General features: G+C 40.7%; 1 protein-coding gene across 1 annotated transcript; it reads left to right on the top strand.

Moving 5' to 3' along the window:
- Window positions 1–802: 802 nt before the first annotated feature.
- LOC121357958 (phospholipid scramblase family member 5-like) lies at window positions 803–11,445 on the top strand. Its single transcript, XM_041475724.1, has 7 exons — window positions 803–815; window positions 3,364–3,515; window positions 7,549–7,591; window positions 8,448–8,668; window positions 9,576–9,737; window positions 10,375–10,536; window positions 11,407–11,445. Exons 1-7 carry the CDS (start codon window positions 803–805, stop codon window positions 11,443–11,445), a joined length of 792 nt encoding a protein of 263 aa, XP_041331658.1.
- Window positions 11,446–13,337: the final 1,892 nt, after the last annotated feature.

Here is a 13,337-nt window from a genome sequence, read left to right on the forward strand (position 1 = left end):
TGCCAGTGTTTTAGTTCTCCAAATCCAGTTCAAACACCTCACTGGGATCAGTAGAACCCTGCGTGGGTGTGAGTGTTGGGGGGCATGGTGGTGGGGGAATGAATATACAGGATGATTTTATGGGACTAGGTGTAGGCATGACATCCCTTGGAGGATATCCTCTGGCTAATGTTACATGGATGGAATACAGTGAGAAATCCAAGACAGCTTTTCCTGCTTTGTGCATGGAAAATGTTGACTGGGGTCAGCTGTAAGGAAATCATAGAACCATAGAGTGACCTGGGTTGGAAGGGACCTTTAAGATGATCTAGTTCCAAACCCCCTGACTTAGACAGGCACAGCTTTCCCTAGACCAGGGGGCTCAGAGCTCCATCCAGCCTGGCTTTGAACACTTCTAGTGATGAGCTATCTACAACTTCATTAGCTACTCTGTCTTTGCCTGCAGAAGTGGCAATGCAAACACTGAACTAAACCCAGAATCTTTGTATTCTCACAATAAACACCGACATTTAAAAGCAGGATTTTAGTTCTGGGGCGTTCATTTAGGCAGCGGGCACACTGCAGCTTTGTCTCTGCGCGTTGGCTGAACTCTTTTCCCTCTTTTCCCTCTTTCCCCTGCCCGGACGGGCGCTGGGTCGGGCGGACAGAGCCGCTCCCGCCGCGCTCTGCAGGCTGAGAGCGAGGAGACAGACACCCACCCTCTGAAGTGCTGTGCCTGCTGTGCGCCTTTTTTATTTGCTGCAACAAGAAAAGCCTTTTCTTTTAACCCCGCTTCCTTTGAAGAAGTAGCTCGGGAAGCTTCATGGCCTCTCAAGGTAAGTGCATCTGTAGTCTGTATTTTTAGATCGTGTTTACAGAAAACTACAGTCTTGTGCGTTTCCAGCAATCAGCAGTCTGATGAAATGAGTGTTTCAGGATGAAACCACATCAGTCAAAGCACAGTTGTTTTGTCTTCCTTTAATTTTTCAGCATCTAGCATCCAAGAGGCTCCTAAGGAGACTAAAATCTACAGTAGGATGTTATTTGAATAAAATACATTATAAAATGTTAGTCTCTGCATTCAGTCAGAAAATTTAGTGTTGGTGTCTTTGTGTTTAAACCTGTCTGTACAGAAAGCCTGGCAAGGGTGGGTACTGAGCCAAGGGTACCACTATTTTTTGCACAGTTCTTCCCTATTTCACTTTGAAAATACTACATCAGCAAATGCTTTCCATATTCAAAACTGGCCAGAGACCTGATAACCCCATGTGAAGAATAATAATAACTGAATTTAATCAGATTACTCCTACCTGGGTGTGTCTGTCACACACTGACTTTAGCAGTAGCCCGTTGAGTACTCAGAGCAATGGGCAGACTTGCAGCATTTGATCTAAGCAGCCTTCACAATTCATTTTCTCCAGGTTTTCAAATGCTTCAACTAAGCAGAAGGATACAAATCTCTTTTTCTCTTGAGTGCAACTCCACAGAGGTCATTCTGTAGGCATGTGCACAGGCACGTGTTGGCCCAGGGAGTTTCAGCACTGTCTGTCTAGGTTTGCCAAATATTTATCCCTCCTTCTTGCCCTCAAAACACTCAAGACATTCTGCATTAGAGCACTGAAAGGTACACAGGAGCAAGCAGGTTTTGTAGCATTGTTGTACTCTTGCAATATAGGACTTTTTGTTTTAAATTTTGTTTAGTTTTAACCATATAAGAGAAATCTGCTTTTGCATATTTTTGATGTTTATCAGTTAGAAAAATGGTTAAATTGTAATGGTGTGGAATATGGTTTTTAGTGTGAAGGAACTTGACAATTCGCCTCTTTCAGGAATATGCAACTCTACAAATTATGTTTGTACAGAATACTCACTGTATCATATGATAACTTTTAAGGTTCTCCATACTAGTAATGAAATGGGAATCATACACCAAAATAGACAAAGTGTCAGACTAGCTCAAATTGTCATTAATATTTAATGTATTTACTGTTTGTTTTTTGTATAGCTTAAAATTTGACAGGTAGAACTGCAATTTGTTGTCTTTTTTTCTTCTTTATTATTCAAGAATAACACTAACACTGGGCTACTTCATGGCATTTCATGTAACAACAAGAGTTACGGCAGTAACAGAACCCTGTGAGGTAAAATGATGCAGAAGAGCATATAAAATATTTATTACCCAGTTATACATTTTTAAAAGCCAGCAACAAATTCAAAGGGGTTAGTTCTTCCTGTGGTCTCAGACTTTGAAAGAAAGCAGTGGCTGCAAAGACAAATTAAGATCAAAATATGATTGAATGATGAATCTTTCACAGTGAGTTCAAATACTAAAGGATCTCATTTAAACCCACAATAGCAAAAAAGATATTCAGACTTAGAGCCAAAATTCCTTCTGGACCTCAAACCCCATTGTGTCTAAGTATTGTCACACATGAGCTAAAAATGATCAGTTTGGGGACTGCTTTCCTGCCAAATCACAGGGGCTCAGCTCAATCAAGGATTTGCCATTTGGGTGGGGGGAGCTTCAGTTTGCTCCTTCTGGTTCCTGCAGAACCAGTGTTGCTGCAGGCCAAAGAACAATGTACCTGGAAAAACTAGCAGGAGTTTTTTGGCAGTCCAGTGGTTAAGGTGGTCACTGTGCTGTGGGAGATGGTGCCTGTGCCTGTGGAGCAGTGTGGATTTACAGGTGCCTGTGGCAGTAATGCTCTCATTGCCTTTACAGCACTGGCCAAGGTCACCATCACTGTGCCCTAAACGACTTCTTGTGGTAGCAAACAAGAAAACACAGCATAATGATATCTGATCCTTTCATTAAGATAATAATGAATAATACACTATAAGAGGCTGTGTAGACTTTGATATCAGCATTGTAATATCCAGCTTGGGGAATCTGAGATCCCTGGAAAGGTTATCTCTAGTTAAGAGAAATTATGAATGCCCTCAGGATGCTGGAAAGCATCTTGCTGGGATCCAGCCCTCAGCAGCTCAGGGCACACAGGGCAGCTCACAGGGATCAGGGCTGGGCAGCCTGTGCTGAGGGGCTTCTGGCCACCCTGTGTGTGTCCAGGCCAGCTCCAGCCTTGTCACCATCAGCTGTCAGAGCAGATCAGGTGCCCTCCAAGACCACATCTCTTGATTTAACTTCATCTGCAGTGATTCCCCTTTGCACATCCTAAGGCAGCTTTATAGTCAGTGCTCAATGTGTGGGACAATCAGAAGATTCCTTTTGGGTCCTGACTTGAAGTACTGATACAGTCACATGCACAATGATGTTATTGTTCCAGCTTTGATCCAAGAAGGTACATGCTCCTTGGTCCTGATGTTTCTGGGTTTTTTCTCTCTCTTTTTTTTTTTTTTTTTTTTTTTTTTTTTTTTTCCCTGCAGAATCTCAGGGACAAACCAAATTAATCTTTAAGGATTACCTCCCTGGTTCTTCTGACATTCCTCAACAGAATGCGCCTGTTGACCCAACAAGTCTCTGGAAGCAGACATCACACGCTCATAATTTGCCACCTGGTCTGGAGTACCTGAACCAGGTCCTGAATCTTTCTGACTGTTAGAATTGTTATGTTTTCCTTTTATGTTGCTTTGATACATTGGAGGATGAGATTGTTTGGATTTTTCCTCTTGGGGGTGGGGTAGGTTGAGATGGAGAGGCTTTTTTGTTGTTTGATTCTACTGAGATAAGGAACATAGGAGAAAGAAGCTTTTTCTTCATTGCTGCCATTAATTTTATAGAAATTAGGTGAACATAAGTCTGAGTGGCTACAAACTTGCATTAACTCTGTGTGAGGAAGAAACTGCTAATGCCTGAGAGAGGAAAAAGCTTGAAAATGGAGGCAGAGAAGTAGGTCATAGGTGGGGAAGAAAAATGAATGCTTAAGTCTTCTCCATCCTACTGCTAAACATGTGGCTGTCCCTTTTGCTCTGTGAAATCTCTCAGCTCCTGGAGCTCAGAGCACTGATGGTCTGCAGATCTGCTCCAGAAGTTTAATCTTCTCCTGAACCTTTTTACCAGGAGAGTCCCTCCCTGCTGTAGCTTTGACGCTGACTGAGGTTTGTGTTTTACATGTGGCTGGATTGTGCCACTCTTACATGCTGAGTAAGGTGTCACATGCCATGCCTGTTATGGGCAGGGACAGAATCAGGCCCCCAGCATAGTCAGATCATAATTCTGATACACTTCTGCTGTGTTTGCATTTCGGTGATGCTGGGAAACGTTCACTTCACTGAAGATGTGTATTTTAGGCACACATTTCTGCTAGTTTTGTATAGAAGCAGAAATTGAATGTATTTTATATTTGGAGCTAAGTTACCTAGATAGTTAATGAAATGGAGAGACCCTTCAGAAGCAGTCTTTCATGTGGAGTGATGACTTTCATTTCAAGATGCCTGAGCACAAAATGATATGTGTTGTCAATTACACAAGCATTTGCTTAAAGACCGTGGAAGACATTTTTTAGTCTAAAAGTGATTGTGCTAGTCAGTACTTGGCAGGTTACATATTCAGGCTCCTGTATGAACACAAATTACACCTCAGATTTACCCAGACAACGTAGGCAAGCAAATACTATCACTCCATTTTATAGAAGCTTTGCATCTGATGTTAAGAAAAAAGAGCAGGTCACTCTCAGATCTACAGCTGGAACTGAAGACCTCATTCATACTTATTCTTGGCCTGTGCTGCAGCCCTTGCTAAGGATTCTCAGTTTTCCCTGCAGTCTGAAAAGTGGGAGGCATGTGTGCAGTGCTGCTGGCTGGCAAGTTCCCACAGCTCAAGTTTCTGTGTGCTGCAGAACGTTTTAGTGTGTGATGCTGAAGCCACACAGGCTGTGTGGCTGATGAAAGGGGCTCATTCAGGATGGATGGAGCATAAATGAGGTCCCACCAGCAGGGAGAGGGCTGCCTGCAGAATGCAGGTGGGATTCACAGCTGCTAGGGTAATCCCTTGGGATTTATGCTCATGGACTAAGAGATTTCCACAGAATTAAATGCTTGAATGAAGATGTTTCTAGCAGAACTTGGAAATTATTTATGCTACTGGGAAGATTTCTAGAAGATTGTGTTTCATTCTGGTGCTGTGTGCATTGGGGAAAAGAGGGTCCAAACTCTTGGAAACAGGCACAGAGAGATGCTACTGGAAGTGCACGGGGAATAGAGAACCTCCTTTCAAACCAGACTCCATCTGTTCTATGTGTAGACTGAAAACAACAGTATTGGAGAGGGAACCATACTGAGTGCCTAGGAGAGTAAACAAACTGTGGGAAAGAGACATATTTAATTTATAGAATTTCATTACTAGAAAAAAGATTATATAGAGAGTGCTTGTGAATAAATACAGAATAACAAATAGAAATTATGTTCTCCAGCAGGATTGGGCAAGATAACTGGATAGATTTGAGAAAGATGAATGTATTTCTCAATATGACATGTTTGGTACAAGGATTCAAATTTAGTCAGTCTCAGAGAGATCCCTACAATCTTGTTCTAAATAGCAACCCAAGGGTTGGATGAGAGAAAAGGAAAATGTGTGTCCTGTAGGTAAAGGCCAGCCAGCAACATTTCACTCTGCAGACCCACACCCTGCAGTGAGTTCAGGTGAAGGAATGATTCTGATCTGTTGTTTGAGGTGCACCAGAGAAGGGCAAGAAACTGCTGCTGCCTCAGCAAACACATCAGCTTTCTATCACTCTTTAATTACTTCCTACAGAAAAAAGTTACCTAAACCTCATTACTGTCTTCCAGATTACAGCCGTAGCTCAAAGACTTGTTCAGTGACCATAACATAAATCAAATGAACTTTTCCCCACAGCAGGAATAGACAGGTGTAACCTTGGAGAAGAATTTTCTGAGTATTTTAACTGCATGTTGTGCCACCAATCAGCTTTAACTATTGTAAAAATCTTCTTTGTTTAGACTTGGTTAGACTGATCAGATGTAAATTTGATGCCCACAGAACTGAATACTGAGAATTAGCTGTGTATAAGGAATTTTAACATATCTGAGCTCAAGAGGGCCAGACCCTTGTTAAGCCGAAGGGCTTGGAGTGTTTCAAATGCAAGTGCAGAATTCCCTCAATCCACAAGTGCCCCAACAAAAATGCATCAGAATAAATGCCCTGCAGAAACCAGTGAAAGGCAAAACAAGGATAACAAGTGGTACTGCTGTGTTGTCTTAACATTGTTTATATGTTGTCACAGTAAACCAATCAACCAAAATCACTCAAAGCTTTTTATAATTCAGGGTCATTAATTTTCTTTTTCCTGTGAAAGTCTACATGGAAAAAAGAAATCCATGTTAAAATAAATACTAAAATATTAAAATAGCTCTACCATCTTTAACTTTTTTATTCTCTTTCCATCAACAGAGCCCTTCCCATGAGCTCCAAGAGCTCTCTCATGAGACCCGAAAAGCAAACAGCAAAGATTCTTGGGAGAATATTTTTACATCTAAATATTTTTTATTATTTCAATTACTGGCATGCACATTTCCAAGATTAATGAAAGGGATAAAGAAGTTGCGCTTTTTACCAGCTTCTCTTTGCAGCCTGAACTAGCTGCAGGAGCTGACTAGAAGTGACAAATGTCTGCAACAGTTTGAATACGTACCAGGCAAGATTTATCAATTTTAAAATATCCAGGCTCTGGAGAGCTGTGGAATGGTGGTCTCAGAAGGTCACTGTGTGCTTTGTGTCTGCAGCTGTGAGTAACAGCAAAACCCTGTGCCAAGCGTTTGTTCATCAGGAATTTACTGAAAAGAGACTGGTAAAGCCTAAAACTGTCACATAAAATAGGCATAAAAAAGTCACATAAAACTGAAAGGTAGACTGGAATTAAATCTTGGTTTTACAATGCTAACAACTGTTCTCCAAGAAAGAATAATGTCAGAGGGACAATAAGCACAGCAAAGCTAGGTATCATGGCAAACAGTTTTTCCCCTGCATTTGTAACCAGCTCATAGAGGAAGACATTTTCAGCCAGCTGAGTGTTTCATTGTTGTTTTGCTCATTCTGGTACCCTGGCTTGACCATTTGCCAGACTTAGGGTGCAGGGCTCATGTTCCTGAGATCAGAGCGTTAAAGCTGGTGTGTGCCATCGCTGGCATCCCCTGACTGCCTTGCTGGGCTGCTCCAGCAAGGTCCTTTGGGATGTGGCCACTGCACATTTTAAGCTTGAGCCCAGGCTCATTCACTCCTGCACTGCCATGGTGCCCAGCACCAACCTTGGATTTGGGGTGAGGAGCTTCCCCTCTGACAGAGAGCAACAGGAGCAAGAGTGTATTCTGCTTTCTGTTGCTATTATCTGCCTTATTCCCTCAGTGAAGATTACTTTTTTTCAAGCATGTGGGTGAATTACATGGCCACAGCACCTAATGTCACATTCCTCAGCCATAATTTCAGAGAGAAGTCCAAAGTGTGACTTGAGATATCCTGCAGGCACCCAACCTGCGCACCTCTGTAAGGAAAGAAATCTTAATTACAGGGAGATGAGCATTAAAAATAGACATGTGACCACTGGCAGCCCCAGACCTGTCCAAGTCCCACCATCTTGTTTATTTTTTTTTAAGCAGCTGGACCAGATAATTATCCATCAGCAAGTGGATCTTCTGGAAGGTATGGTGCAATCCTTGTCACCCTTTAACAGTGCTGGTACATGGGTGTCCCCAAAAGGCACCAAGTCTTGCCCCCAGCTCACTGAAGTCACTGTGAACCCTCCTGCTGCCCTTGTGTCAGGCTGTTACACAGTGATAGGGTGGGGAAGGATCACTTTATTGTTTGCCTGTTCTGCAGCAAACCACTGAGGGGGTGAGTAGTCTCTACAACAGTCCTAAATTCTCCCCCTCAGACACCTCCCTCTCAGTGTTATTAAAGCTTAACCATCTTTCCAATCCATGGAAAAATTTATCTAACAATAAGTAACATACTATGAGAAACAAAGCGAATAGAGAAAGGAAGGTCAGAAAACATAAAATGGAGCAAAAGATTTTCTAATTATTTAGTTTCTCAGAATTTCAAAGTAATGGACAAATATTAAATACTGTAAAGCTTTACTACTAGTAAAATACTGTAGAATGTATTTCTCCCATTCAAAATTATCAAATAACCTGCTGGGTGAAAGCTTTGTCACTGAGGTGGGATAGTCTCAGGATGTTAATTTTCACAGACGATAAAGCAAGAAAATGCCCAAACCGAAACTCAGGATCTGAATTCTCTGTTGTGATATGTACTTTAGTGTACAACAAATCAAAGTCTGTATTAATTCCTTCAAAATGCAGACCTGGCACTACTATTTCCTTATACTTGTATATTTTCTTTGTGTTGCTACTTCAAAACAATTTTTTAAACAATCTTTGTCATAGACTTCTAGAATAAATGCTCATATATATATATATATATACACACTAACATTATACTAAAGCAATAACAAAGATTATATTAAATTAACGTTCTGCTTGTTTTGCTTTATTAGCCATACTTGGCACAGAGACCTCCAGCAAATACGAGATAAAGAACCCCTTGGGACAGAGAGTTTACTTTGCAGTGGAAGAGAACGGCTGCTTTGACCGCAAGCTGTGCTCGCCCGTCAGGGCCTTCACCATCAGGATTGCGGATAACGCGGGCCGCGAGGTGATCCGGGTCATCAGACCCCTGAGGTGCAGCAGCTGCTGCTTCCCCTGCTTCCTGCAGGAGGTGAGGGGATCCCAAATGCCTTCGCTGTGCAGCTCCTCCATGGGCAGGGAGCAGTTCAGGAATTGGCAGCCCCCCGGCCCCGGGAGGCCTTTGGGTAGACGCAGCTCTTGATGAACCAGTGCTGTTCCCAGCGTGCCTCCTCCCTTCCAGGGCACCTGGCTTTGCTGACATCCCACACAAAGCCTTGGTGTCTGGCGATGTCTCTCCAGTCGGGTGACACCCCAGGACACTACCTGCACTGACACAGGCAGAGATCACCCACTGAACTCCAGGAGGGTGAAGGATGGAAACTGTGAAGGCCACTGGGCTCTGGGGGTGGGACTTGGAGCAGATCTCTGAGGAGGATGAGCCCCTGAAGATCTGCCTCTTCAGGGCCATATATGTCTGGGAAATGGCAGAACATGGAAGTAAGCTGCTTGGAGTAAAAAATGTGGATCCCATAGAGCATCAGGTCTTTCCTCTCTATTTTTTGACTCTCCTTTATTCAGACATCTTTCTTGTGTTATGAAAATGATTTACAGGTTAGCTCATCCACTTACCTTCTTAGCACTTATCCTTGTCAGGATTTTTAAAGGAATGGTCCTTTGGTAGAACAGCTACTTAAAATAAGCCTGTAGGATACTGCCTGAATACATAAATTTTTTCCCAGTTTATAGCTTTTATAAAGTGTTTTATTGTATGTAAGATGTTGGTTTCTGGTGCAGCTTTTGAGTTCATATTGTCCACTGTATTTAACAACACTGTTAGACAGTTCTGCAATATCCAGTTCCATGTTTGGTAAAAAGGTATGTTACTATATTCAGTAGATAAATATCTTGTCATTATATAAACAATACTCTATCACGGAAAAATACATTAATATAAAATCAGCTAAAACCATTTTTTGTTGTTTTATTTTGTTTGCTAGTTAGAAGTTCAGTCCCCACCAGGTACAGTAGCTGGGTACGTTGTACAGAACTGGGACCCTTTTCTGCCAAAGTTTACTATACAGAATGAAAGCAGAGAAGATGTGCTAAAAATAATTGGCCCATGTGCAACCTGTGGCTGTTTTGAAGATGTTGACTTTGAGGTATGTTTTGTACAAGTGTTAACGATTTAAAAGTTTTACTACTTTGAATAAATTTCTCAGTTGAGAGGGAGAATGAGAGATACTTGAAGAAACCCTTTACAGAGTTTTCTGATGTGAACAAAGTGCTTTAACTTAGTTAAGAATCATAAAGGAATTTTTTGGTTTATCAATTTATCAGCTCATTAGCCATATTAGAAGACTCCAATGGGTATTGTCTGAAATTTCAGTATACTGTAAGAAACATGCAGATGGCATAATTGGGAACATGCCTGTCCCCTGAGGGGACAGTGGTCCACAGCAGTGGGGCTAGGAGAATATAAAAAACAGGAGATTGGAAAAAACCCACAACTCTGTGAAAGAAAGGTAAAGCTGGCATAAACTTTCAAGATTGCTTTCTCCCACTTTTTGTCCGCTCTAAAGATGCTGATGCTTCCAGACTTGAGACCCTTTCTTGCGTGCCACTCATAAAGGGAAATTTGACACTAATAGAACATCCCAGCAATAAGAATAAAAGGAGAACCTGACAACTATAGCATACTCAGCATGTCAGGACACAGTCATTAATTCTGTGGAGATGTCATCAGTGTGCACTTGATTTGTTTACATTTATGTCTGTGCCTGTTTTTCCTTTGTGCAGGTAAAAGCTCTCGATGAGATGACTACCATCGGCAAAATTTCCAAGTATTGGTCTGGATTTGTCAACAACGTCTTCACCAACACCGCCAACTTTGGGATCCAGGTCCCTGTAGATCTCGATGTGAGGATCAAGGCAGTCATGATTGGTGCTTGTTTCCTCATTGTAAGTGTGCAAGGTGGATGTGCAGACAGGGCCAAAGGGGCCCTTGCTGTCAGCTGAGAACTAGAAAAATGCAAGTGCATGGAAAACCAAACCCAATACCTAAAAGATAAATGAATTAGAAAATTTTAATTTTTTATGTCTGCTTTTTTTATGTTCTTAAATTTTTGTTACTTAAACTGTTTAAATAGTATTACACATGCAGTTCAATATTTTATATGGCAGGATCAAATCTCAACATACGTGTCAAACCTACCAAAGTCCCCCAAACCCCTTATTGTGCTTGAACAAGTGTATGAACCAAAAAAAAAGGTTGTGTTGTTTTTAATGGTAATTTCAAACCAATTCAACAATTCTGTTGAGTGTTGTATGTAAGACCTTCAGGTCATATGAAAATTCCTACAAAAATTCTCTCATGAAGATAACCATTAGAAGTATATGAGAAGTAGAACACTCAGTGGTAGGGGTAAAGATGAAGTTAAGATGCAAGTTTTTTAGAATTAGAAATTGATACTTGCTGTGTAGCTCTTTTGCCAACATAATTGTGTTAATATGAAATGGTTTCAAAATCATCTGTGTGATACTTACATCAGAGATTACAACCCACAATTATAATACTATTTAAATTATTCACTGAAAAGTGTTTGCTTTAAAATTCCAACAACAATTCAGAAATTTTGCTTTTAGTAGGATAGAAATGACAGTTAAGATTTTTGGATTGCCCCCTCCAAAATTGTTTCTCAGTGGCAGTGATAAAAAGTGATTGACTAATATAAATACTTTATGTAACAAAAGCCTGCAAGTAAGACTTTTGATAGTAATTTTTGCATTTTTGTGTCTTCCATATCTAATGCACAGTTTGTTTATTTGCAGGACTTAATGTTCTTTGAAAACTCTTTGGATGGATTATAACAAGATGACAGAAACAATGAAATATGCAGAATGTGTTTCAGTAGGTAAAAATGAACATAAATTGATCTTCCTGCTTTGAAGGCTTATACATTTCTAATTCTTTTTCATTTTCTTCCAGAAATCGCTTGAGCTTTGGACATGATTTTGAACTGCAAAAATCCTTGTTCCTTATAGGAAAAGACAGAGAAATAACGATGATGTTTATTAAAATATGTCTCATGTAAATAATAATTTCCCACTTATATTTTTTATGTGTTATAGCTAAACACATACTTTTCACACAGAGCACTGTTGCTTTGGAACAGTGCTATTCTCTTCTTTCTCTTTTGATGTTCCTGCATGGGAAATCATGAAAGATTAGATGAAGGCTTGCAGCATCACTGATGAAAGTCTATGTTTAGAGAAGCCTTTGATGTTTTGCAAGTGCTGGTACCAGTTTCTAACCACATGAGGGTGTGTTCTGGGGGTTTTGCTTTTTTATAATTTTAGAAGTAATTTTCTGATTTGTTATTTAATTAATAGTAGCAAACTGATTTGAAAGTAACAAATATCAAGACATACCCGATGGGAAATTGAAGATGTTATCTGTTTCAGTGAGTTGGAGGAATGGAAGTTATGCTTGCTACCAAATTAATTGTGTGACAAAGATTGTTTTAATGAGTGGCAGACAGGAATTAGGCTTCCAGCCCTAGACTTGGGAATGTATGTTCTATTCTGAAAATCTGGTCTTCCACTATGTGCACCGAAGGCAGGCCATAGATAAAGTTTGAGCGATGGTCCTCTGTGTGCTAGAGGCTCTCCAGTCACTTCCCTTTGTACTAGCCAGTGTTAGGGATCCTTGCTGCCGTCCACTCAAGGCTTTCCTGAAAAGGTTTGCTCCTCTTTGTAATATCTGATGGCTGGTAATTTTTCATTGAGACTTGCCTAAGGCCATCCTAGAACAGAATTATTATTTTCCTTTGGCAAGCTCAGGTATTTTCTGTGATGACAGGGCAGAAGGAGCTTTTTGCAGTTCGGCAGTTTCACATGGTTGTTCATTCCTGCAGCCACGCCTCATCATACTGCTCCCAGACATTTCCACCAACTTCTGCTAATACAAATTTCATTTGTAGGAATGATATATATGCAAGACATAAACAGATTTTTTCGCTGTTCTTGCAAATTATTTGCTGTATCAACTTGCTTATGCCTCTGAAAAACTCCCTTCAAGAAGCAAACCAGTACCATGTAATATCGGTGGCAAACCCAATTGCTCTCATAGTCACCAGTCAAGTTTCAAAGGGAAACATTTTACAAATCACTAGAAATGCTGGATTTTTTTTTTTTTTTTTTACTGTCAACTAGTAATTCAATTCTTGAAAACAACCAACACATCAACGGAAAGAGAGGAGATAATGAATAATTCATAAAAATGAAAAAGAGCTAAATTTATCAGGTGATTACTTCTCAACAAATATTTAGACTAATTTTAAATTAATGTTCATGGATATGAATTCAAACACAGTGAAGTCAGGAAGTTGCAACTAACGTTCCCATAGTGAAATTAACTCAGGAATGCTTATAGATTTAAACAGTATGTTTTAGATTATATACCACACTTAGGTATTTATACAGATTTACATATGTCTTGAAAATAATTGTGGTTAACAAGCTCTGACAATCATCATTATCTGTTAACCATTTCACTCCTGGCTCTCGCTGTGGCTCGGAGCAGTGCAATCAGGCTGCATGGATTGGGAGCTCGCAGGGAGCCATTGCTGCCACCTTTCCCAGGAGGAAGCGCCCTGCCAGCTTCGTGGGCCAGAAGCTCCCTCGTGTGGAAATCCCGGAATCTGCAGAGGAATGCGGAATTTGCAGCGGAATACAGGATGCTTTTTGCTGTTCTGGCTAAT

The sequence above is a fragment of the Pyrgilauda ruficollis genome, unplaced genomic scaffold, assembly GCF_017590135.1.
Source record: "Pyrgilauda ruficollis isolate IOZ18807 unplaced genomic scaffold, ASM1759013v1 scaffold36, whole genome shotgun sequence".
Taxonomy (NCBI): Eukaryota; Metazoa; Chordata; class Aves; order Passeriformes; family Passeridae; genus Pyrgilauda; species Pyrgilauda ruficollis.

What these genes read in the sequence shown, in the direction of transcription:
- LOC121357958 (XM_041475724.1), top strand. An exon ending in GTCTGGAGTACCTGAACCAG is followed by an intron (nt 3,516 to 7,548) that starts GTCCTGAATCTT and finishes TTTTTTAAGCAG; the next exon opens with CTGGACCAGATAATTATCCA. An exon ending in TTGGTGCTTGTTTCCTCATT is followed by an intron (nt 10,537 to 11,406) that starts GTAAGTGTGCAA and finishes GTTTATTTGCAG; the next exon opens with GACTTAATGTTCTTTGAAAA.